The sequence below is a fragment of the Gobio gobio genome, assembly GCF_949357685.1.
Source record: "Gobio gobio genome assembly, chromosome: 3".
NCBI lineage: Eukaryota > Metazoa > Chordata > Actinopteri > Cypriniformes > Gobionidae > Gobio > Gobio gobio.
This window is the reverse complement of record NC_137099.1, coordinates 60,301,041-60,327,364: the sequence shown is the minus strand read 5'-3', so window position 1 is coordinate 60,327,364 and position 26,324 is coordinate 60,301,041. Positions and strand designations below refer to the sequence as shown.

Genomic DNA, 26,324 nt, shown 5'->3' with positions numbered 1-26,324 from the left:
CGCTTTAATCTCGCTGTTGACCGTATAAACGCTCATGAACACTCACTGAGAGAGTGGCTGTTCCAGTTCCTCTAGCCGTCACATTGAAGTCCTTGTTTATGTCCAGCTGTTGAGTGAACGCAGAAGTTTTCAAAATAATCAAATCCATGATGTAACAGGTATAAAAATTGTACTGTTAAATGTAAGTATTGTTAAGTAGATTTCACACAAAGTTGTTGATTTACATATACCGAATGTGGCTGCCTGATTGAAATGAGTATTTCCCCTTTAATTGTTGTTATGTCATGAGCCAACATAACTTCCTATTTTGTCTCCTCTTCTTCCCTTTTGGTATTGTAAGCTTGTGGGAGAGGTTGCTTTCTTTAAACTTATAATAATCTTATTTAATCTTTGTAATTATTGCTTTAATGTCAATAAAACATTAATGACAAACACTGAGTTTCTCCTCACCTTGTCTGACCGTGTAAGATACATATTACTTCTTTTAATGGTCCATTTGACATGTTTCCTTCTTCCTGCCACTGACAGCTCCACAACCAGATTTAAGTTTTGTTGTTCCTTCACCTGCGTGTGATACTCTGCCACGGCCTGGAACACCATGATGGTTGCCTGGAAAACACAGAAAAACTTTCAAATCCTGTTTCGTTTAAACACCTGTTTTATTGTATATTACAGCAGATGATGAGATGTTAGTGTACCTGTGTGGTGCCATAACCACCATGATAAGTCTGTTGTTTGGCTAGCCAGCGCACTGCCTCTCCTGCTTTATCAAAGTCTTCGGCCTTCACAAGCGCCAGCACAGCATAGGCCGTCGCCTCGAGTGAGTGATGATGCTCTCCAGGGAAAGTCCAAAACCTGCCGGCTGATACAAACACAAATCAGGAATAGAAACAGCCCACTGAGCAAAGGCGTACGTTGAAAAGACGTCCACTGAGGAGCCAGAATGAAAGTTTTTATGACGTCTGTTTTTGACGTGTTCTGCACGTCCGATATAGACGTTCATGGAACCTCAAGGTTAAAAACTAGTAATGTGCTCATTGTGGACATATTTCCCATTTGTAATTGCACAGCAACTCACAGACAGTGTGTGTTTGTCCAGAAATCATGAAAATAAAAGAAACTTAGCTCACAACTTTAGACAGTGGACGTCTTTTCAACGTACGCCTCTAGGGGCAAAGACATTGAAAAGACGTCTTTTGGACATAACTTTGCTCAGTGGGATAACTGTTTTTGAGTAAGTCGATAGCAAGCAGTTAATATGACAGGATTGTAGGGTGGCCATACGTCCGGATTTTGGCCGGACAGTCCGGATTTTAAGCTCCCTGTCCGACGTCCGGCACAGCCTCAAGCAGGACACTCATTTGTCCTCCTTTTTGGAGTTGTGCTGAATCCACCTATAAAAACCTAGAATCTTTATTGGGACGCAGCAGCATACACAGTAAATTCCCCGTTGTTGAATTAACACCGCTCGGTGTTCATATGGGAACCACCCGCAGGGTGTTAAAGTAACACTGAAGCAGTGTTAGAGTTAATTAGATACTTAAGTGATTAATTGAGTGATGATTGTTTGATTATTGAAGACACCTGATGATAATGAGCAGAATCACTGAAGGAAAGAGAAACACAAGAACTACATCTGAACGTGCTTCATGGTGCAATACATTCTGAGTGCATCATACAAAACTTCCATGGCTCCCAGAATGCATTGCACCATTGAAGCATGTCACCATTGTTGAGACTCGTATAAACCTACCACATAATATCAATGAGTTAAGCCAATATACAATGGTTATATTCTTATCATCAATTAGCATCTGATTATAGTTTCTCTTGCTGTTCTCTCCATAACAAACAGACACAGCTGTCAAGAAAAAACCTAGCGTTAAAAAGTCAAGAGCCTGACTAAAGCACACACCGATCGCCACAATGGTAACATCAAATCAAACTATTACTTTCAAATAAGTAATCATCATCTAAGCCTCTTCTTGACTCTTAATACGAACTTCTGTAGATGTCTGACAGAAATAAAGTCAGTCTGGTTAGTAATAAGTGAAGCTAATGTTGTTTGTGGAGTTGTTTAATCAGATCTTGAGAGATGTAATGTATTTTATCTTCAGTTGATTTAATCCATGGCTGTGGCTAGAAGTAGTTCTTGTGTTTCTCTTTCCTTCAGTGATTATGCTTGTTAACAGCAGGTGTTCTTCACTAATACAAAATCATTATTCAATCACTTAATTATCTCATTACCTCCAACACTGATTAAGTGTTACATTAAACAGCCTGTAGTGTGCACAAATAGCAGTGTTCATTTCATCTGGGCAAATCCATGTGGGGCCTACATGGAAACTGGGTGCAAAACTGGCAGGGTCCCAGTTAGATAGCCCAGGTCAAACCCATTTGGGCCCCACATGGCTCTGCTGGCTGGGGTATAAAGCAACAGTTTTTGCTGATTTGCAACTGACCTTCTTCTTTGGTGGAATGCCTCATTAAGACTTCTTTATTGAGTTTGCCAGCATTGGCCATGGCATAGGACGTCATCGCAACAGCGTAAGGATTGGTCAGTTTTGGAAGTCGACCTTCTAAGAAGTCAACAGCCTTCCTGATTCTTTCATCCAGATTCTATAGTGTGTGTAAGTAAAAAAAAAGAACCTCTTTATACATATCCTTAGGGTACAATTACCCCTACAATTAACCATTGGCAGGCAAGTTCAGTCCTAGTGAGTCGCTGTCCTGCAGAGTTTGGCTCCAACACTGAAAGACATCTATAGAAGCTCTTATTGAGAATTAACAGAGGTTTAGATGTTTAAAAATATGTTTATTGAAAATATTGTTGTTTGCTTTAGTTGGGCAGTTTGACTCTTGGCTTCAGTTTGTGGTTCTTGTAATAGTTTAAACAAAACATATAATCTGTTCAATTCAAAAGAAGCCAAAAACAAATATTGTTATGAAGAAAATGTTTGACTGAACTCATCACTGACTAAAACTATTAATAATTAATATTCACCAACAATACTTTCTTGCCACAGATCAGGCATTCTGTATTTTGATTTTTAAATACATTCTAGTGGGGGAAAAAGTTTAGACACACACAGATATCAAGATTCAGTACATGAATCTCAACAATGGTGACATACTTAATGCTGCAATGCATGCTGGGAGCCATGTGTTTTATACTGTGGTGGATTAGTAGATTAGTAGGGTTGGAGCTAATCTCTGCAGGACATCAGCTCTCTAGGACCGAACTTGCCTACCCCTGACATAGGTCCTGTCCCAAATGGCACCCTAATGCTGCGTTCACACCAAACGCGAATTGAGCGTCAAAATCGCGTCTAGTTTCACGCGCGAACATTTTGAATGCATTCACGCGTCCGCAGAGAATTGGACGCGCGTAGAAATCGAGCGTTTGAAGCGAAATTGACGCGCGTTCAAGGCACTCCAGGAGAAATATGTCATAAAACACCACTCTGCCTCTTTTCATTTTCATTAAACATATATATTAAGCATTAATAGCCACACAAATGTGGTCCAGGCAACTCCTACATTATCTTCACTACATGTATATTTAAATATCCTTAAAATATAAAGTTATGAAACTTCTCTTTGCCCTCAGTCAAAACGATTTGGCAGACAACAAATTATAGATTCATGAGAGAAAAGATCGGCCGTTAGATCTACACAAAAAGAAACCACTACAGGACATCAGAGCCAGCGGCAGACGCCAGAAGGACTTGCCGAGGAAAGGCTGCCTTCGCCGGGGTTATGAGCAGTGATTGCCCGCGGTGATCGCCTGGAACTCACAACTCCAAAAACACAAGATTATTTTTTTTTAAATAGGCGCTCTCTTTATAAATAAACCACAGACTTGAGCTTTAAACAATTACATTCCCACCTGAAAGAGTCTTAAAACTACATTTTGTGACACAATAGTACTATTTTTAATTTATGCAGGGTTTCTCATACACGTCACTTTACCACGTGACAGCAGCAAGCAGGCTCCTGATTGGTTAACGCGGCGCGAATTGACGCCAAAGTTCAAATTTTTCAACTCGGGCGTCAGACGCGAATTCGCTTCAAACGCGGGAATGCACAAAAGCACCATTCGCGTGTAACGCGCGTATCGCGCAAGATGCTCAATTCGCGTCCAATTCGCGCCATTCGCGCGAACTGGACGCGCGAATGAGGCGGATTCACCAGACGCGCGTCAACGCGCCTTTCCATTGACTTAACATTGAAATCACTCGCGCCAGACGCTCAATTCGCGTTTGGTGTGAACGCAGCATAAACCAGTGGTTCTCAACTCCAGTCCTGGGGACCCACTGCTCTGCAGATTTTGTGTCTCTCTTATCTGACACACTCAGTTCAGTTCATGGAGCTCTCTCCTAACGAGCTGATGATCAGAATCAGGTGCCTTAAATAAGGTAGACATACAAAATGTGCAGAGCAGTGGGTCCCCAGGACTGGAGTTGAGAACCACTGCCCTAAACCCTCTCGGTCTTCCTCTGAGTCCACACTTTCACGACCTAATGCCGCTTTGACTGCTGCACAGTAAAGTCCCCAGTGTTAAATTAACACTGCTCAGAGCACATATGGTCCCACTCTACAGAGCAGGGGTCTCCAAACTCGGTCCTGGAGGGCCACTGTCCTGCAGAGTTTAGCTCCAACCCCAATTAAAACACCTGAACCAACTAATCAGTGTATATATGTATATATGTGTATATATGTGTATATATGTGTATGTGTATGTATATATGTGTATGTGTATGTATATATGTGTATGTGTATGTGTATGTGTATATATGTATGTGTATGTGTATGTATATATGTGTATGTGTATGTATATATGTGTATGTGTATGTATATATGTGTATGTGTATGTATATATATGTATGTGTATATATATATATGTATGTGTATATATATATATGTATGTGTATATATATATATGTATGTGTATATATATATATGTATGTGTATATATATATATATATATAGGTATGTGTGTGCACAGCAAAATCCCCAGTGTTAAATTAACACTCCTCAGTGTGCATATGTGTCCACACTACAGGGTGTTAAAAGTAACACTTAAGAAGTGTTGAAGTTAATGAGATAATTAAGTGATTAATTAAGTTATGATTGACCATTAGTGATGAGAAACACAAGAACTACAACTGACTTCAGCCACAGCTTTAGATGAAATCAACTGAAGATAAAATAACACATTAAATCTCTGAAGATCTCAGCAGAGGAGGATTAAACAACTCCACAAACAGCATTACCAGCTTCACACATTACTAACCAGACTGACTTTATTTCTGTCAGACGTCTACAGAAGCTCTTACTGAGGTTTAGATGTTGATGATTTATTGAAAATAATAGTTTTGTTTGACGCCACCATTATGGTGATTAGTGTTGCTTTAGTTGGGCTCTTCACCCTTGACTTGTTAGTATTTTTTCTCTCTGGCTGCTGTAACTGTTTGTTACAGTGAGAACAGCAAGAGAAAATTGACGATGACAAGTTGATGACAGATGATGTTGGCTTGTTGTTGGTGATGCAGTTGTTATCATCATATGTTGCCTTAATTGCTGATTTCCTGAGAGTCATTGATTATAGTAGCCTTGTGACTCTACAGCAGGAGATCCAGCAGTGTTTTCATCAGATAAACTGATCAATGTTTAAAACATGCACATTAGTCTTGTTTTCCGGTTTAATAACACATCACATAATACACTTCTAACTCCTGCAATATTAACTCACACACAGACATCAAGAATCAGCCTATGAATCTCAACAATGGTGACATGCTTCATGCCGCAATGCATTCTGGGTGCATCATGCAAAACTCATCCATGGCTCCCAGAATGCATTGAGGCATGAAGCATGTCACCATTGTTGAGATTCATAGGCTGATTCTTTATGTCTGTGTGTGAGTTCGTCTCGTAAGAGTTAGAAGTGATTAGTGTACAATCTTCTTTAAGATATATTCAGTTTTATTGATTAAAACAGATCTGGATCTTTCCTGGAATCACAGTAAAAACAAAGTTAATCAGTGATTTAAATCACTATACAATGATCATATTCTTATCACTGAGCAGCCGAGAGCATCTGATTGTGTTTACTCTTGCTTTTCTTGCCATTGCAAACTCAGTTACAGTAGCCAGAGAAACACTAACATTAAAATGTCATCAAACTGCCCAACTAAAGAAAACACTGATCACCATGATGGTGACATAAAACAAGTTTCAACACAAAATAAAAAAAAATGTAATTCTCAATAAGAGCTTCTGTAGACGTCTGACAGAAATAAAGTCAGTCTGGTTAGTAATGTGTGAAGCTGGTAATGCTGTTTGTGGAGTTGTTTAATCCTCCTCTGCTGAGATCTTCAGAGATTTAATGTCTTCTTTTATCTTTAGTGGATTTAATCTAAAGCTGTGACTGAAGTCAGATGTAGTTCTTGTGTTTCTCATCACTAATGGTCAATCATCACTTAATTAATCACTTAATTATCTCATTAACTTTAACACTTCTTAAGTGTTACTTTTAACACCCTGTAGTGTGGACACATATGTACACTGAGTAGTGTTAATTTAACACTGGGGATTTTGCTGTGTGTGTGTGTGTGTGTGTGTGTGTGTGTGTGTGTGTGTGTGTGTGTGTGTGTGTGTGTGTGTGTGTGTGTGTGTGTGTGTGTGTGTGTGTGTGTGTGTGTGTGTGTGTGTGTGTGTGTGTAAGAATTGTACATACACCAAATGATTCAGCGCAGATCTTTCTGCCCTCTTGCATGGCAATCAGAACAAAAGCCGTCAAAGAGGCATCAGCATTGTTGCCTCGTACGCCACCCTGGAATAAAGCACACACATAAAAAAAAATTCCATATATTATATATATAAAACACAAAATTTGTTTTTTTCCTATTAAACAAGCAAACATAGCCTGCTGAAACTCTTTTTTCCCAGGACCATGGCTGCCAACAGGATTCCCATCCAAGGGAAGCAAAAAATATATATATATGTAAAAAAAAATAATAAAGTAAATAAATAAATAATAATACAAATAATAATAATAATAATTAAAGCTGCAAGCAGCATTTATCGGGGTTCAAGCAGTTTAAGGTCTTTGAGCACATATGCATAAAAAGATATTATGTTTTATTTAGCAAGCATGTAACCCCTTCGAAAACCAAAAATAACTTATATAATAAACGATCATATAACTTATTCAAAGGGTACAGCCAACAGAACTGGGAGCAAGGAGGATTGGGAGGTCAATTGCAAATTAAGAATTTAAGTAACAAAAATTAATAGGAAAAAGCAAATAATGTTTTATGTTACATTAAAATAAGTGAACGTAAATATGATCAATAAGTTTGATAATGGTTCTTAGCAAAGTGTTGGAAACAATAGTTTGTGAGCAAATGTAAGTCTTTAATAATTTTCAGCATGCACATTGAGAGGGAAACTCAACAGGAACAGCATTAACACAGATAATAGATGATTGCTTAGCACAGATTGAGGAAAATAAATTAGGAGCAGTATTGTTAGAGTTTATTTTACAATTACTTTTCATACTGTACATTGGTTAAAAAGTTATCTGTTTAATAGGGGACATTGTGTATGTTATATTGGATGTTTTTCAGTTGTGAAAGAGCTGCAATGTGGTGTGCCTCAAGGAAGTTCTTTGAAACAATGAAACAATATTATATTTAACTGCAATATCAATTAAGCAGTCGTCTACTGCTTTGGATGAGTAATTTCAATTGGTCAAAGTAGATACAGAATAATAAGTTGGTTGTAAACTTGACAAAAAACAAAAGCATTTTGGTGATCCATAAATCAGAGTAATATATGAAATGTCACTCACCAAAGCCAGATATACTATTAGAATAATTACTTCTAATAGATTATTAACTAAAGATAATTGAAGATTGTCTCTCTGCTTTGTTTTATAAGAAATAATATTCCTACACAGTAAAATCCCCAGTGTTAAATTAACACTGCTCAGAGCACATATGGTCCCACTTTACAGAGTGTTAAAGTAACACTGAATAAGTGTTAAAGATAATGAGATAATTAAGAGATTAATTAAGTGATGATTGACCATTAGTGGTGAACACCTGATGATAATGAGCAGAATCACAGAAGAAAAGAGAAAAAAGAAAAACACAAGAACTACGACTGACCATAAAAAAGACATTAAATCTCTGAAGATCTCAGCAGAGGAGGATTAAACAACTCCACAAACAGCATTACCAGCTTCACACATTACAAACCAGACTGACTTTATTTCTGTCAGACGTCTACAGAAGCTCTTATTGAGAATTAACAGAATTTTTGTTTGATTTAGTTTAGAAAATTGTTCGTTCTTAATGGGACCATCATGGTGATCAGTGTTTTCTTTAATTGGGCCGTTTGATGACTTTTTAACATTAGTGTTTCTCTGCCTGCTGTAACTGAGTTTGTTATGGCAAGAAAAGCAAGAGTAAACACAATCAGATGCTGTCGGCTGCTCGATGATGAAAATATGATCATTGTGTAGTGATGAAATTAATCGATTTTTTGACTGAGTATGAGCAATATACTATTAACTTTTTTTATTGTGTTTCTAGAAATAATCCAGCAGTGTTTTAATCAGAAGAGCTGATTTCGTTTTGAAATAGACTGTATACTATTCACTTCTAACTCTTGCAATTTTGACTCACACACAGACATCAATAATCAGCCAATGAATCTCAACAATGGTGACATGCTTCATGCCACAATGCATTCTGGGAGCCATAGATGAGTTTTGCGTGATGCACCCAGAATTAATTGCGGCATGAAGCATGTCACCATTGTTGAGATTCATAGGCTGATTCTTGATGTCTGTGTGTGAGTAAAACTCGCAGGAGTTAGAAGTGGTTATTATGTGATGTTATTAAACTTGAGTACAAAACTTATGTACACATTTTTTGATAATCATTTAGTATATGTGAAGAAAACACTGCTGGATCTTCTGCTGTAGAGTCACCAGGGCTGGACTGGTAATCTGGCATACCGGGCATTTCCCGGTATGCCGACGCACTTTGGGGCCGATACAAGGTTATTATTTTTTTTTTTTTGCCACGGACTGGCCCATCATGCAGGGACAGCGGCCCATTGGTTTGTCTTCTGAATTGACAGGCCAAAGCGAGAGGGACCTTCCCTTCTCCATAGACTGTGTTCATATTAGGCGCTGTTTAAAAATTTGGGCGCATGAAACTGCAAAAGGCGAATATCCGCGCAACAGCGCTGCCGCTGACGAACGTGCGCTGCGTTTCTGCTGCTCTATGAAGTGATGAACCGGCACTTTGACTCCGAATGTTGTTTTATACAATCGTGTGATATGGGAACATTAAAGGGGTGGTAAACCACGATTTCACTATTCTAACTTTAGCTAGCGTGTAATGTTGCTGCTTGAGCATAAACAACATCTGCAAAGTTACAACGTTCAAAGTTTAAAGCAAAGGGAGATATTTGCTTTTAAAGAAATCAGTTTCTAAGAACTACAGCAAACGGCCAGTAGGCGACTACACACATTCCTCCAGGGCTGGTGACATCACCAGGCTCAATATTTACATAAACCCCTCCTCCGAGAATATTAAATAAGGGGGGGTGAAGCCATTTTGTATCGCGGCGCTGTTGTGGTATAGTTAGGCTGGAGTGTTGTTGCCGCGATGCCGACGAAACGCTGTTATTTTCATCCGGATTGCAGGTCTGGGGTACTTGCCTTGCTCTGTTCAGCCTTCCTTGGGACGGGGGTGCGTTGCAGAGCGTTTAACATACAACATGTTATGCACATGTGTGTTTGAGACAGCGGGGAATCAGGCACGCGCAGGGCTCCCTGCAGCACATCTTACGGAGGAAAACATCCACTGTCTTCGCGATTTCAATGCCGGATTTGCACAACGTCAGCTGCGTGAAAAAAACACTGCCAGTGTGTGGATGCACATTTCACGGAGGACAACACAAACTTCCACAAACTTTGCGAGTTCAATACAGGATGCACAACGGCTTGTCCTGAAAGCTGGATTTACAAACAGAAGCTGTTTACGGGCCACAACCTGTAAGTCTGATTTATATTTCATCGATGTGTTTTCCTGTAATAGGTTGTAGCAAGGAAGTAAACATATGACAGCGCTGTTCTGCAAACCAGTCTGTTAAATGCTCATTCATACTTAACGTTATCCGACGAACACCTAACGTTACAAACTCTAACGTTAAAATCTCAACAGCGAACCTGGCATTAGTGTAAATGATTCTTTGATTAGAGCTTTTATGTATTGTTTATCTACAGGCATGCTAAATATGGTTCTGTGTGTGATTTGGCTAACTTACTAGTTAAAGCCAGTGCTTAGTGTTCGTTTTGGGTTAGTTCTTGCGACAGATATTTGGCTATAATCGTTCTAAAAATACAAAAGTAACAGTGCCATTCAGTAGCGATCACTATAGATCCGCAGTCTTTACTCTTGAGGAATGAACAGGTTCTGCTCGATCATCTTCACTAAAATGTTTTGGGTCTGATTCGGGCTCATATGGTTTTATTGACGCCGTTGTTTCTAATACTGACCAAAGCACAGCCTCCGGTAAAGGTAAGGGGCGTGACGTTTCCGACAAACGTGCACTAGGCGGTTAGCGAATCACAACACACTGGGCCAGCTAACCAATCAGAGCCCATCGCATATTTTTGAGGGACTGGCTTCATACAACCCGGAAAGCATCAGACCGTTTTACAAGGAGGGACAGAGCAGTGTAGAATAAAGGTCAAATATATGAAAAATAAGGCAATTTTTTTTTTAAACGAAGCATGAACACACGTTACAGTGCACCCCACAAACACAGTCAAGCCTTCAAAAGTATGTGTTTTACCACCCCTTTAATGCCATCCCACATATGATATATGTACAGTATATGACTTTCTTCTAATGAAAACAAAGATTTTTGGAAAAATAATCCAGCTCTGCAATGCACATGGTCGTTCAAAGTTGACGCTTAAAAAACTAGACAAAGCGAAGGCAGCGGTAATCCTGTTGAAAACTGTAACTCCAGTTGATGAATCAATGTCATAAGCGAAACAATACAAAATGTGTAATGTGTAAGAAATACATTTATATTTTTAAAACATTGCTGTTGTGTTCACTTTTTGTGGTTCATGTTTTTGAAGCAGTCCTGTACATTTGCATTACATGAACTAAAAATCTTTGCGTTCATCTAAAGAAAGTCATGTAAGTACATAAAAAGTAGACAAAGTATACTTTCTTATTTTTAGTTTAAAAGAAGTATATTAATACACATTAACTGTTGGTCCCTGCAATTACTTTATGCACTTCTGTGAGCCACAATTCCTGTTCTGCACCACAGGTGAGTTTATGTACAGTCAGTCATAGCCATATTCAACTTACCACTAGATGACTTGAATGTACAGGAGCATCATCTTTAAAGGAGCCGTCTGGCAGTTGTTTTTGCAGAACCAGCCACTTGAGAGCGCCGCAGATCACATTACCCTCTATAGGAATTAAGTTACTGGATATTGCAAAGACTTTGGCCACATATGCAGTCAGCCTTTAAAAGACAGAAACAAATGTATATTAATCACAAAAGTAATAACTAGCAACTATTAATCAACAAAAGAATTTAAAATATGACAGGAGAAACTGGGCATGAAAAGAAATAAAAATAAAAAACTACCATGTGCTGCCTGATTTGTCTGGAAAACCACCATACGCTCCATCTGATGATCTGCGGTGTTTCAGTTGCCCTTGAAAACCTTTAAAAAAGATTGGAAAATTATATTTTGTTAGGTCTGGGTATAGACACAAATTTCACAATTCAATTTTGATTCACAAGCTAATTAACACATTTAGACAATTTAGTGTCTGCAATTCACACGTCTTCGAATTGTGTGGGGAAACCAGACCAGAGGGAAAGACCTTCAGGCTCAGCCGGGGTTCAAACCAGGGACCTTCTATAACTGTGAGGTGACTGTGTTTTCCACTGAGACACTGCACTACCCATAATCACAGACATAAGAGACAGACACTTGTATATGGTATACATGCCAGACCAGTGTGTGGCGCTGTAATTCTGCTACAGAAATACTCTAAAGTCGGAGAAGAAGAGTTGTGGCTAGAAGGGGTACAGCAATGCAGAGATGTAAGATCCAGGGGTCCGAAAGTAAAAGTCCTGCCATATTTGTATTCCACTCATGACCTCAGTCAGCTGTGGTAGACGTCTGTAGACGTCTGACAGAAATCAAGTAAATCTGGTTAGTAATGTGTGAAGCTGGTAATGCTGTTTGTGGAGTTGTTTAATCCTCCTCTGCTGAGATCTTCAGAGATTTAATGTCTTTTTAATAGTCAGTCGTAGTTCTTGTGTTTTTCTTTTTCTCTGTCCTTCAGTGATTCTGCTCATTATCATCAGGTGTTCACCACTAATGGTCAATCATCACTTAATTAATCTCTTAATTATCTCATTAACTTTAACACTGATTCAGTGTTACTTTAACACTCTGTAGAGTGGGACCATATGTGCTCCGAGCAGTGTTAATTTAACACTGGGGATTTTACTGTGTAGGGTGCATCTAGATTGCTAGGCTAGCCCTGTGATGGACAACATGATACTCTGACAACCAGACTGACTTTATTTCTGTCAGACGTCTACAGGAGCTCTTATTGAGAATCAACAGATTTTTAGATGTTGATGCTTTATTGAAAATAATAAAGTCACCATTATGGTGATCGGTATTTCCTTTAGTTTAGCTTTTGACCCTTGACTTTTAAATATAATTTATTGTCTGACTGTTTGTTATGGCGTGAACAGCCAGAGAAAAAATATGATCAGTTGATGTCGACTTATTGATCATAAGAATATAATCATCATGTTGATGCTTTATTCACTGATCATAAGTCAGACTTTTATAAGGGTGACATTTGTTAGGGATGGGCATATCGATATGAAGTATTGATACTCAAATAAAAATATTAATACTAAGGTGTTTTTTTTTATTTAGTTTAAAAAGATTATTTATTGCATACAATACAAATAACCTATGTAACATAATAGTTGTGTAGTATAGAACTATTTTCCTGCTCATCTGAACCATGATGTGAACGCACGCTAATGCTGCAAGACAGAACCAGTCAATCACAGAGAGAACATTCGCTCACTGATGACACTGTATTCAAACAGAGCTGCGTTTCCCAAAACTATCATTGATGCTTTTGGAAACGCAGCTCTGAACAATGCTAATCAGAAGACAAAAAAAAAAAACATATGTTTGAGTTATTTCACAATAAACAAATAGAAATTGTTGCCTACATAGTGCATTACACTCTTTATATTCTGTAACTAATGTATAAATAACTGTATAAATTATAAATAATGTCAGAATAAAAAGGTTGCATTTTATGTGTGCAACGTCCTGTCACTGGCAGTCCCTTATGAAAATTAACCATGGTTTATTTTTTACAACAGTCACCGTAGTTTAACCATTTGTACATTTCCATGGTTAACACTACGAGTAAACATATTTTAACCATGCGTAAACAAAAATACTATCTAATAAGTTGCAATTAAGGCATATTGAATGTTAAAATACATTTTAAATATAATGTTACATTTTACTCTTAGTAATTTCAATAATTTAATAATTAAAAAGTTCAGTTTAGAAGCATTGTATCGATATAAGAATCACAGAGAAACACAAGAACTACAACTGACTTCAGCCACAGCCTTAGATGAAATCAACTGAAGATAAAAGAAGACATTAAATCTCTGAAGATCTCTGAAGAAACCTGTCACCATTGTTGAGATCTTTCCTTCAGTGATCCTGCTTGTTATAATCAGGTGTCTTCACTAATGGTCAATCATCACTTAATTCATCTCTTAATTATCTCATTAACTTTAACACTTTTTCAGAGATACTTTTAACACTATTGAGAGTGGAGTCAAATAAACTCTGAAGAGTGTTAATTTAACACTGGAGTTTTTGCTGTGTATATTATATAAAAGTATTATTATTTAAGTGTAAAAATGTAGATTTAAATGTCAAAAGATTCAAATCATAGTCAGATTCTTTATATCTGTTGTATTCTGCAGACCTGTTTTAATATGGTTAATGGCTTCACTACGGCGGTCCATGCCAACATTCTCCCACTGCTTGGTGCTGTCCAGATAATGAGTGGCGATGACAGGTAGAGTCATACGGGCCATGTTCTGCTCTGCACATCCACCGGGCTGTTTAATGAGCTCACCCATGAAGTCTCCACTGATGGCCTGCTCGACTGTCTGAGAGATCTCTTCACCTGGAAAGAGGAAAGAAGGATATATTATTTCCTTTACTTGTTTAACCATCTTAAGTCACCATTACGGCAATCAGTGTTTGATTTAGTTGGGCTCCTTTTTTTGGCTGCTTTAACTGCGTGTTTAGAACCCATATTTTGTTATGGCAAAGAAAGCACAGAGAAAATCAGATCAGGACTTGATTATGTTCTGATTAACATTATTAACGTGATCATCATTTAGTGATCTGATGAACTAATATCATTCCGAGTCCAATCTCTAATTGAATGGGTGATGTGTTGATGTTACATTGATTACAACAGCTCTACGAAGTTACAGTATGAGATTCTGCACATAAAAGTTCGCAATAGGGCTGAAATAAACCAATGAAAATCTTGATCGACTGAAGTCCTGATATTTTCAACAAAAAATTGACTAAAAATTACGTTAGGAAAAAAAACCATGTTAAATTAATTCGCTGCGCACTGTGCGCAGTACTTAGTAGCCTTGTTGTCTGCCTAGATGAATTATACATAAACATAAAAAACTAGTAGGCTATTTGCAGTATATTAAATCGTTTTTGACCTGATTATTTTGCACTGAAATAAGTCTGACACACGAGTCTGTCGGCTCTGACAGCGTTGCATCACGTGCACCTGCACAATTTCTTAGCCTATGATTTCCGATAATATAGTACTATGTTGTCAACTAGTGATATCATCACAAGAACTTTCGAGGAATATGCAACATAATTTAGACAATTGTTTTTGTCATATGTATTACAATAACTGACAGACACTATAATTTCACTATCAACATAGGAGCTCAGCTCAGCTCCGCGGCTGAGACATGAATAGACTATTAACTTAAAGCTTTTACTCTTAAACACAAAAGGCACGTTCCCTTTAATAAAAAAGGAATATTTATTAAACAAGCCAGATCACGAACAGAAACAAAATAAAAAATATATAACTGAGTATAACTGAGTATATAAAAGCATATACTCAAAACTAATACAAACAGTGGGCACAGCGCATCGTGCATTAGGCTCCAAATAAAAAAATAAATAATAAAGTGCCCAAATCCAATAAATAATACTACAAACGTTTGCATCGTTGATGGAAGGCTTGTTCGCACTGGTGCACAGCAAAGTCCCCAGTGTTAAATTAACACTGCTCAGAATGTATTTGGTCCCACTCTACAGAGTGTTAAAGTAACACTGAAGCAGTGTTGAAGTTAATGAGATAATTAAGATATTAATTAAGTGATGATTGTTCATTAGTGATGAACACCTGATGATAATGAGCAGAATAATTGATGAAAAGTGAAACACAACAACTACAACTGAGTTCAGCCACAGCCTTAGATGAAATCAACCGAAGATAAAAAAAGACATTACATTTCTGAAGATCTCAGCAGAGGAGGATTAAACAACACGATTAGTCATACTGTACGTCTACGGACGCTCTTTTTTGAGAATTAACAGACGTTTAGATGTTGATGTTTTATTGAAAATTGTCACCATTACAGTGAATAGTGTTTCCTTTATTTAAGCAGTTTGACTCTGCTTTTCTAAGTTCATATTTGGTCTTTATAATAGTGTTTACCTTAACACATGCTTTGTTACAAAGGAAGTATGAAGCAAAGTTGATTGGATGATGTAGCTTTCATTGTAGGATTGGATGATTCACTAACCTCATCATTAATCGGAACAGGTAATTAATAAAAAAAAAAATGCCAGAGATTAGACATTCTGTAATGAAATTTTAAAAACATTATAGAAAAAATATTTTAGACACAAACAGATATCAAGAATCAGCCTATGATTCTCAACAATGGTGACATAATTAATGCTGCACTGCATGCTGGGAGCCATTCATCTTATACTATGGTGTCTCCCTGAATGTGTTGCGACATAAAGCATGTCACCATTGTTGTGATTCATAGGCTGATTCTTGGTGTCTGTGTATGATTAATACTCGCAGGAGTTAGAAGTGCTTAGTGTGTACAATCTGTTTTAAAACTCATTCAGTTTTTCTGGTTAAACCCATGCTGAATATTTTCTAGATTATAGACAACAAAACAAAGTTAATAGTATATTGCTCATACTTAGTTTTATGATCTGTGAATTAAGCCACTTCTCGACAATCATATTCTTATCATCGAGCAGCCGACAGCATCTGATTGTGTATTCTATTGCTTTTCTTGGCATCACAAACTCAGTTCCAACAGCCAGAGACACATTAACATTAAAAAGTCGTCAAACTGCCCAACTAAAGACATCACTGATCACCATGATGGTGACATAAAAACCAAAACATTTTCAACACAAAATCAACACAAAAAAACTCTGTTAATTCTCAATTAGAGCTTCTGGGCTGTGGCTGAAGTCAGTTGTAGTTCTTGTGTTTCTCTTTTCTTCAGTGATTCTGCTCATTATCATCAGGTGTTCATCACTAATGACCAATCATCACATAATTATCTCTTAAATATCTCACTAACTTCAACACTGCTTCAGTGTTATTTTAACTCTCTGTGGAGTGTGACCAAATACACTCTGAGCAGTGTTGATTTAACACTGGGGATTTTGCTGTGTGCTGCCCAAACCGATCGCCATATGACAATGAGTCCAGTGAGAGCATATATAGACTCCTTATGCTTTTGATTCACTCATGCGGTTTTTTATATCATACGTGGACGCGGTCTCTGCAGCGCCGATGCATCTCGAACAAGCCACAATAAATTCCCCGGTGTTGAATTAACACCGCTCGGTGTTCATATGGGAACCACCAGCAGGGTGTTAAAGTTACGCTGAAACAGTGTTAGAGTTAATAAGATACTTAAGTGATTCATTGACTGATGATTGTTTGATTATTGAAGACACCTGATGATAATGAGCAGAATCACTGAGGTAAAGAGAAACACAAGAACTACAACTGACTTCAACCACAGCTTTAGATGAAATCAACTGAAGACATTAAATCTTATTACAAACCAGATTGACTTTTTTCTGACATCTACAGAAGTTCTTATTGAGAATTAACAGAGGTTTAGAGGTTGATGTTGTATTGAAAATATTTGGTCACCATTATGGTGATTAGTGTTCCCTTTAGTTGGGCAGGTTGACTCTTGGATTTTGATGTCAGTTTGTGGTCTTTGTAATAGTGTTTACTCAAGCACATAATTTGTTGCAAAAGAAGCCATAAAAATATATGGTAATGTGATGTATCTTTCAACATCACATAAGAGACTGATAACTGACACAAAGAAATAAAATTGTCAAATTGTTATTAGTAGATTTTCACCAGCAATAATTTCTTGCCAGATATGAAATATTCTGTATTGTGTTATTTAAATACATTGTGAAGAAAAACACTTTAGGCACACCCACACAAACATGAAGAATCAGCATATTAATCTCAATGACGGTGACATGTTTCATGCTGCAATGCATGCTAGGATATATAATCCTCATATTATAACACTCATGACTCCCAGCATGCAACCATTGTTGAGATTCATATGATGATTGTTGATGTCTGTGTGCGCAAACATTTTTTCTCCCCTAAATGTATCTAAAAATCAAAATTTAAGATGACTGATCTGCGGCAGTAAAGTATTTATGGTGAAAAACTATTAACATTTCTATTATCCACTTTTCTCAAAAATTTGTTTAGTCAAAAAAAAGATGATGATAACTATTTCACCTGATAATATATGTTTATGGTTTGCTTTGCAACAAAGTTTGTATTTTAGTTAACTCTGTTACTAAGACAGAAAATGCCAATTAAAACTGGCCAACTAAAATAAACACTGATCTCCATAACGGTAACTAAACATTTACCATAAAACATCAACATCTAAATCTCTGTTAATTCTCAAAAAGAAATGAAGACAAACGACAGAAATAAAGTCAGTCTGGTTTATAATAAGGGAGATTTAATGTATTTTCAGTTGATGTCATCTTAAGCTGTGGCTGTAGTTGTGTTTCTCTGTCCTTCGCTGATTCTGCTCATTATGATCAGGTGCCTTCAATAATCAAACAATCATCGCTCAATGAATCACTTAAGTATCTAATTAACTCTAACACTGCTTCAGTGTTACTTTAACACCCTGCTGGTGGTTCCCATATGAACACCGAGCGGTGTTAATTCAACACCGGGGAATTTACTGTGTGTCTTTTGGGATGCTCTGGACATGTACATGAACATTACACACCACTTTACAATAAGTAGGCTATAACATTGATATAAGTGATATTTCAGTTAAAAAAATATTCCAAAAGGTATCATCATGTTTATTCTTGTTATTTAGTGTGATATTTTCTAAGGTTTCTATTTTTATCAATAAAGCAGTTTTTTGGGGCTAGTAGTCTTATTGAAGGTTCCAAGTCTACTAAAAAAAATAATGAAATGTAAATATAAAATTAAAGTAAAAAATTATAATACATAGCAATTGTAATTAAATGAAAAAAAGTAACAAATAGCTGTCTATATTTACATAAGGCAAAATGTTTAAAATCTATCTGAATTGGTAGCCTATGTCTGTGACCTCTCTTTTCACTTTTTCTTTCTTTATAATTTTGTTAAACACAGTAAATTCCCGTTGTTGAATTAACACAGCTCGGTGTTCATATGGGAACCACCCGCAGGGTGTTAAAGTAACACTGAAGCAGTGTTAGAGTTAATTAGATACTTAAGTGATTCATTGAGCGATGATTGTTTGATTATTGAAGACACCTGATGATAATGAGCAGAATCACTGAAGGAAAGAGAAACACAAGAACTACAACTGACTTCCGCCTTAGATTAAATCAACTGAAGATAAAATAAGACATTCAATCTATCTTATTAAAACCAGATTGACTTTGTTAATTCTCAATAAGAACTTCTGTAGATGTCAGAAATAGAGGTTTAGAGGTTGGTTTTATTGAAAATGTTTGGTCACCATTATGTCGATCAGTGTTTCATTTAGTTGGGCAATTTGACTCTTGGCTTTTGATGTTAGTTTGTGGCTTTGTAACCGTATTTACTCAAACACATAATTTGTTGTAAAAGAAACCATGAACAGAAACAGTCTTGTGATTTATCTTTCAATAGCATAAAAGAGAATGATATTAGAAACATAAAAAATAAATTTGGCCAATTGTTATCACTAGATATTCACCAGCAATCCTTTCTTCCCCAATATCAAATATTCAGAAATTTGTTGTTTAAATACATTGTGAAGAAAACTACTTTACGCACAGCCACACAAACATCAAGAATCAGCATATTAATCTCAATGACGGTGACATGCTTCATGCTGCAATGCATGCTGGGATATATAATCATCATAGTATAACACTCATGACTCCCAGCATGCATTGCAGCATGTCACCATTGTTGAGATTCATATGATGATTCTTGATCTCTGTGTGCGCAAACATTTTTTGTCCCCTAGATGTATCTAAAAATCTACATTTAAGATGACTGATCTGCGGCAGTAAAGCATTTATGGTGAAAATTCTGTGTTTCAGTGATTCTGCTCATTATCATCAGGTGTCTTCAATAATCAAACAATCATCAGTCAATGAATCACTTAAGTATCTTATTAACTCTAACACTGCTTCAGTGTTACTTTAACACTCTGCTGGTGGTTCCCATATGCACACAGAGCGGTGTTAATTCAACACCGGGGAATTTACTGTGAAGTTATAAAGTTCAGCAAATTTTTTGTTAGCTTTTATTCACATCTTAGCCTACATGCAAACATACACAATATTTGGGCCTAAATAAACTCCTTTGCCAATGTATTCACTTAGTGATCATCATTCTTCGTTTCCACGGCAACATTGAACTTTTCATTGAATAGGCCTATACTGCTTCTCACATCTTCTCGTGCCCTTAAATTTAGCAGTCATTAACTCGGTTCACTACAAGCCGTTTGCTGAGAATGATAGGCTTTGATATGCCTACACTCTAAAAAGAGATGTGTTAAAAAACAACACACTGAGTGTGTTGATGCTATTTTGACACATGTTGTGTAGATATAACACACAATATGTGTTAAATGTTACTCTGGATAAAACGTCAGTGGGTGTTTTGGCAGCCAATCACATCATGCCTCTTTTTCAATGTCTTCTTCAAATGCTTTCACCGCTTTTCACTTGTTATCACTGACCAGACTGACTTTATTTCTGTCAGACAGAAGCTCTTATTGAGACGAACAGGATTTGTGTTGATGATTCAGTGAATGTTTCATCTGAAGTCACCAGAATCGTGATTAGTGGCTCCTTTATTTGAGCTCTTGACCCTTGACTCTTTCACATCAGCTTTTTCTCTGTTTGCTGTGGCTGTGTGTTTATTAAACATATTTGAAGCAGCAGAAATTACCATGAGAAAACTATGATAGGATGATAATGTTATCATCGCTTACATTTGCTGAGCTCAGCAAGTGTTTGATATGTGAAACTTTACTGTAAAAACTATTTTCAGATCTAAATAATTTTTTAATGTTATTGTTGTCATTATCTGCACATTTGTTTTTAGATACACAGTGCACATAGGATGTTCTAGTCTATAGTGTCACACAGGCACACACACATATCGAGAATCAGCTCATGAATCTCAATAATGATGACAAACCAAAAGCTTCATCCCGCAATGCATTCTGGGAGTCACCATAGTACAAAACTCATCCATGACTCCCAGCATGCACTGCAGGATGAAGCGTTTTGTTACCATTGTTGTGATTCATGAGCTGATTCTTGATGTGTGTGTTTGATGAGTATCTGCTCGGCTATAAACTTTCTGAAAACATTTATTTTTTTAAGAATTCATTCTGCATTGCTGGACATCATGAAGTAGTTTCACAAAACTTTTATAGCTAACAGCACTCAAATAAAGTAAATGTGTACCATCCATTTACACATAAACTGGATCAGATCTTGAGATTATGACTTGATCAAGAAATTTCTGATCGTGTTTTCATGCCATAACAAACATAATTGAATAAAATGCAGTTACAGCAGAAAGAGATTAATTAAAAGACAAGTAAAGGGTCAAGACCTCAAATAAAGGAGCCACTGATCACGATTCTGGTGACTTCAGATGAAACATTCAATGAACCATCAACATCTAAACCTCTGTTCATCTCAATAAGAGCTGGTGTGTGTAGATTCATGATGTCTAAAACATCCAGGTAATACAACAAACAGTCAAACACACTTTATTAAACGTCAATGGACTAAACACAAGTTAACAATACGTGTCAGTGTTCATCCAAACACGAAGTAACTCTGGCAAATACACACATACAGTCACATGTAACACACATCTGACACACGTTGTGTAACTATAACACATTATTGTGTAAAAGGTTTCAACACACTTCTGTGTAAGAGGAATAACACATTAGTTGAGTTACAGGTAACACAGAGATGTGTTAAAGAAAACGACACAGGTTGTGTGTTAAATTTTATGCAACGTGTTGTCCCTGAGCACACACACTACATGTGTTAAAACTGACACAACATGTGTCAATTTTTAACACATCTGGTTGTGTTGTTCTCAACACATCATATTATAAAGCGCGACACACACCATCATTGTGCATTGTATGCAGTGTTTATGTTCTCAAACAAACAGGCCTGAGTAAATAAAAGTTATTTATATAGAATGTTTTATCAGTTGCTACATTTTAATTTAATTCAAAGCGCAAACTCTGTCAACTGTTATCTCTTCATGATCTTTTCTCAAAAGCAGCATCGATGTGGTGTTGAAGTGTGAATAATTGAGTTTATAGAGTCATAGAGTTTGAAACATTGTACTTTGTGTGCACATGCGTTCTGTACTCGACTATTGATTAAATGCTTAATAATTTAGTTTCACTTTAATTTTTAAAATTACATCTGAGTATGTGATTACCTGACACAATTTGTGTGTTAAAATGACTTACACATTTATTGTGTTAAATTTGACACATGTGTTGTCCCTGAGCACACTTACTACATGTGTTAAAACTAACACAACATGTGTCATTTTTAACACATCTCTTTTTAGAGTGTATGTATATGTAGGCTATAATGATATGCTGCAAGTCAAGAGTAGAGGATTCATAATTTGTATCGGTTAATTATCAAATGGCGAGTTCTTAAACCATTCGGGTACATCGAGGCATGCATCAATATAATAAAGTAGTTGTGTGTGTGTGTGTGCATGTGTGCATGTGAGTGTGTGTGTGCGTGTGTGCGTGCACTAATAACTAGGGATGCACCGAATCCAGATTTTCGGGGTTCGGCCGAATCTTAACCAGTGGATTCGGCCGAACCCCGAAAATCTGGATTTCGGTGTGAATCCGTAACCGAATACCGAATCCTACTCCCATCCGCAGTCCATTATCACAGTAAACACATTAATGAAGTGAACAACGTCCACAGTAGTGTAGGGATGCTATTGACTATTAACTGTTTTGGTCAAGTTTACTAAAGTAAACATTGTCGTGTATGTTCTTCTCGCTGCTATTTCATGATGGTTTATAGAAAATTTACCCCGAGTCGTCCTCTGTCGTTTCAAAGAACAACCCAACGGAGAGCGCAGGAGGCGCGCGCTAGGGTTGTGCCGACATCAAGATGGAGCGCCACCATCATGATGCCACGTCCCGTTGCGAGTTTGTTGTGTGCGACACACACTAATCCTCTTTTATAGTAGCCTATTAGTTAAACTAAAAACTTAGCAGGGATTGCTCTGTAAATTAAATTGAGAATGTAACTAATGCATATATGCTATTTCAAATACTGTAGTCTATGCCAGATATATAGCCTACATTTTAAAATCATTTGAGGCTGAAACATCCATAAGCATGCGTGTTTATTTTAGCACTTCCGCCAGTGAAACAACACAGCCTATAAAACAAAAAACGATTTTCAGTAAATAATGGTAACCTCAAGAATATATGAAAATTAAATATTAGTTAGAAAAATATTTGTTGCAATTTCATACTGTTTCCCCGCAAAGATGCGTCATATACCGCTCTGCGCTTAGAGAGGAATGTGGGACAAAATCTGGATAGACACCTTCTCGAATATCTTCGTCTTCATATATTCTACTGATGTTGCAAAGCAACACTTGTTGTAAAAGGTCTGAAGAGAGGATTTTATTGTCCACAGGGTCAAGACATTTAGGCAATGTTTGATTATTCACTGCCAGAGAAAACGAAACTAAAATCACAGGCGTGCGTGAAATGCGCTATTCAAATAAACCAAACTTGACGCGCCTTACCAAGTTTAATAACAAGAACAAACTGTGTTAAATAAAATTTAAAGTAAAAAGGTATTCGTCTTACAGTGTTTTTTATACTTTCCCACAGTAAAGGATGTGAATAGTTATAATAGACTTATTTATAAGCAAACGAAAGGAATAAACGTTTATAATCCCCTGCGAACATGGGTGCGACGTGAGTGAAGAGTTGGGAAAAGAAACGAGATGTCCATGTCCATTGGAATAAAATGGACTAGGCCTATTGTTCAAATTCACGGAAAATTGAGTGACCATATCCAGATCACAAAACAGAATGAAAAAGTGCTATCTGACCATTATTCCCTTTCTAGGCTAAACAAAGCTTTGTGCTTCACTCCTTTGGTAATATTCACGTGAAACAGCATTCACATACAAAACACTGGGTTAGTAAAATAATGAAGTTATTTTTTTAAAAGTAGAAAATAGTATTTATGTAAAGAGATATATTAAAATAAAAAGAGCTCAACTCTTAAGTGGAAGGAACCTATTTTTCCCCCTCACGTGCAACCTAGCGGATGAATCATTATTTGGGTTAGTAAAATAAACGAAATGATGGTTTTAAGAGAATAGTAGGCCTATATATGTAAAGATATATAGTATATTATCTACCTCTACCTATTTAACTAATTCCGGTTCTTCAAAGCTAACGGATTCAGTGTATTTTCGTTTTGTCATCTTAATTTGGTAATTATTTGTGAAAAATATTTAGTGTAAGGGCTACACAGTAAAATCCCCAGTGTTAAATTAACACTGCTCAGAGCACATATGGTCCCACTCTACAGAGTGTTAAAGTAACACTGAATCAGTGTTAAAGTTAATGAGATAATTAAGAAATTAATTAAGTGATGATTGACCATTAGTGATGACACCTGATGATAATGAGCAAAATCACTGAAGAAAAGAGAAAAAAGAAAAACACAAGAACTACAACTGACTATAAAAAAGACATTAAATCTCTGAAGATCTCAGCAGAGGAGGATTAAACAACTCCACAAACAGCATTACCAGCTTCACACATTACTAACCAGATTTACTTTATTTCTGTCAGACGTCTACAGAAGCTCTTATTGAGGTTTAGATGTTGATGTTTTATTGAAAATAAAAGTGGTTTGAAGTTACCATTATGGTGATGAGTGTTTGCTTTAGTTGGGCTCTTGACCATTGATTTGTTAACATAAGTTCTTCTGTGTCTGCTGTAACTGTTCCTTACAGTCAGAATGGCTAGAGAATCTTGATGCTTGTTGTTTATGATACAGTTGTTATCATCATATAATGGCTCTATTTGCTGATCTCCTGAGAGTCATTGATTATAGTAGCCTTGTGACTCTAAGGGCGTTTTCACACCTGAAAGTCCACACCAAGGTCCGAACCGAAGTTCATGTTTTGATACTTTTTATACATTCGGTTAGTTTTGGTTAGGTTTCACATTGCAATCATGCGAGCGCACTAAAGAACTTTATATGACGCACTTGCGTCCACTCGTCATCATCCTTGTGGGCTGCATCTGGACATTGATTGGTTTGTAAACGGACGTGCGTCTGACGTCAGCGTCTTTGATAAGAATGAATGAACAGACGCATATCACCGCCACTATTGAACAGTGTGCAATGCGCATTGCTTGACTATTTTTTATTCGTTACGTTTAAAAGTGGACATTTCAAGCTTTATATACACATATTTCTCATGTTTGTGAGGCAAGCCTGCTGAGTTTCGGTTTATTTGAGACCCGCTCCAGTTCATGTGTAAAGCATGTGATCGCTCCCGCGATTATTGTCTGCTATTAGACTTTTTGCTTCTTATTTATTAAATCCAAGCAATTATCTGATTAAACGTTGATTAAAATCAAGATACAATTTATACAAAACGAAATTCCCATTAAAGAAATGCTTTCTAAGCAAAATCATACAAAATTTCGTTCAAAATTATTTCTGACTTTCTGTCTTCTGACATATTGCGCATAGTTTCACTTTTCATAATCAATGTAGCCTAGATTGAATTTAAAAATAACATTATAATATTTAAACATAAACAGGAACTTTCTGTAAATGGTCTGAAAGTCCGAACCATACATAAAATGCTTTCACACTAGAAACGAACCGAACCTTTGTTCAGTTTGATCCGGACCGAGACTACCTCTTTTCGTCGGACCAAATTTCGTCTGTTTGGTCCGGACCGTGGTCCGGGGGAGGTTTCACACCTGCAATTTTGATTTGGACCAAACTGAAAAGTCCGAAAATCCGGACCAAACAAGGTAGGTGTGAAAACGCCCTAAGGCAGAAGATCCAGCAGTGTTTTCATCAGATAAACTAAATGATTATCAAAAAATGTTTACATAAGTTTTTGTACTGTGGTTTAATAACACATCACACAATAAGCACTTCTAACTCCTGGGAGTTTAACTCACACATAGACATCAAGAATTAGCCTATGAATCTCAACAATGGTGACATGCCGCAATGCATTCTGGGTGCATCACGCAAAACTCATTTATGGCTCCCAGAATGCATTGTGGCATGAAGCATGTCACCATTGTTGAGATTCATAGGCAGATTCTTGATTCTGTGTGTGAGTTAATCAATGTAACTGAGAAAAAGGAAAAATGGATGTGTGTTTCAATATTTTATTTTTTGTATTTGCACTATATGGTCTGAAAATTGAATTGGGAAGCGTTACATGGACCAAAAGGGGTATAAGAGGTACAAAAATGTACCCTTGTGGGAACCACCCCGGCCACTTGTACCTTAAAAGGTACAT

At 36.9% G+C, this 26,324-nt stretch overlaps 1 protein-coding gene across 2 annotated transcripts in view; it reads right to left on the bottom strand.

Moving 5' to 3' along the window:
- Positions 1 to 26,324, bottom strand: part of LOC307122950 (complement C3-like) — a 93,462-nt gene that overhangs the window by 11,756 nt on the left and 55,382 nt on the right. Inside the window, exons 24-32 of one of the 2 annotated variants that reach the window (XM_079811294.1) lie at positions 14,112 to 14,315; positions 11,701 to 11,779; positions 11,415 to 11,574; positions 6,743 to 6,838; positions 2,681 to 2,773; positions 2,463 to 2,619; positions 699 to 862; positions 451 to 609; positions 47 to 106 (exon numbers count right to left, since the gene is read on the bottom strand). In XM_079811294.1, coding sequence (XP_079667420.1) covers positions 47 to 106; positions 451 to 609; positions 699 to 862; positions 2,463 to 2,619; positions 2,681 to 2,773; positions 6,743 to 6,838; positions 11,415 to 11,574; positions 11,701 to 11,779; positions 14,112 to 14,315 — 1,172 coding nt within the window. The remainder of the gene's footprint in view (positions 1 to 46; positions 107 to 450; positions 610 to 698; positions 863 to 2,462; positions 2,620 to 2,680; positions 2,774 to 6,742; positions 6,839 to 11,414; positions 11,575 to 11,700; positions 11,780 to 14,111; positions 14,316 to 26,324) is intronic. The other variant, XM_079811295.1, reaches the window with a different exon arrangement.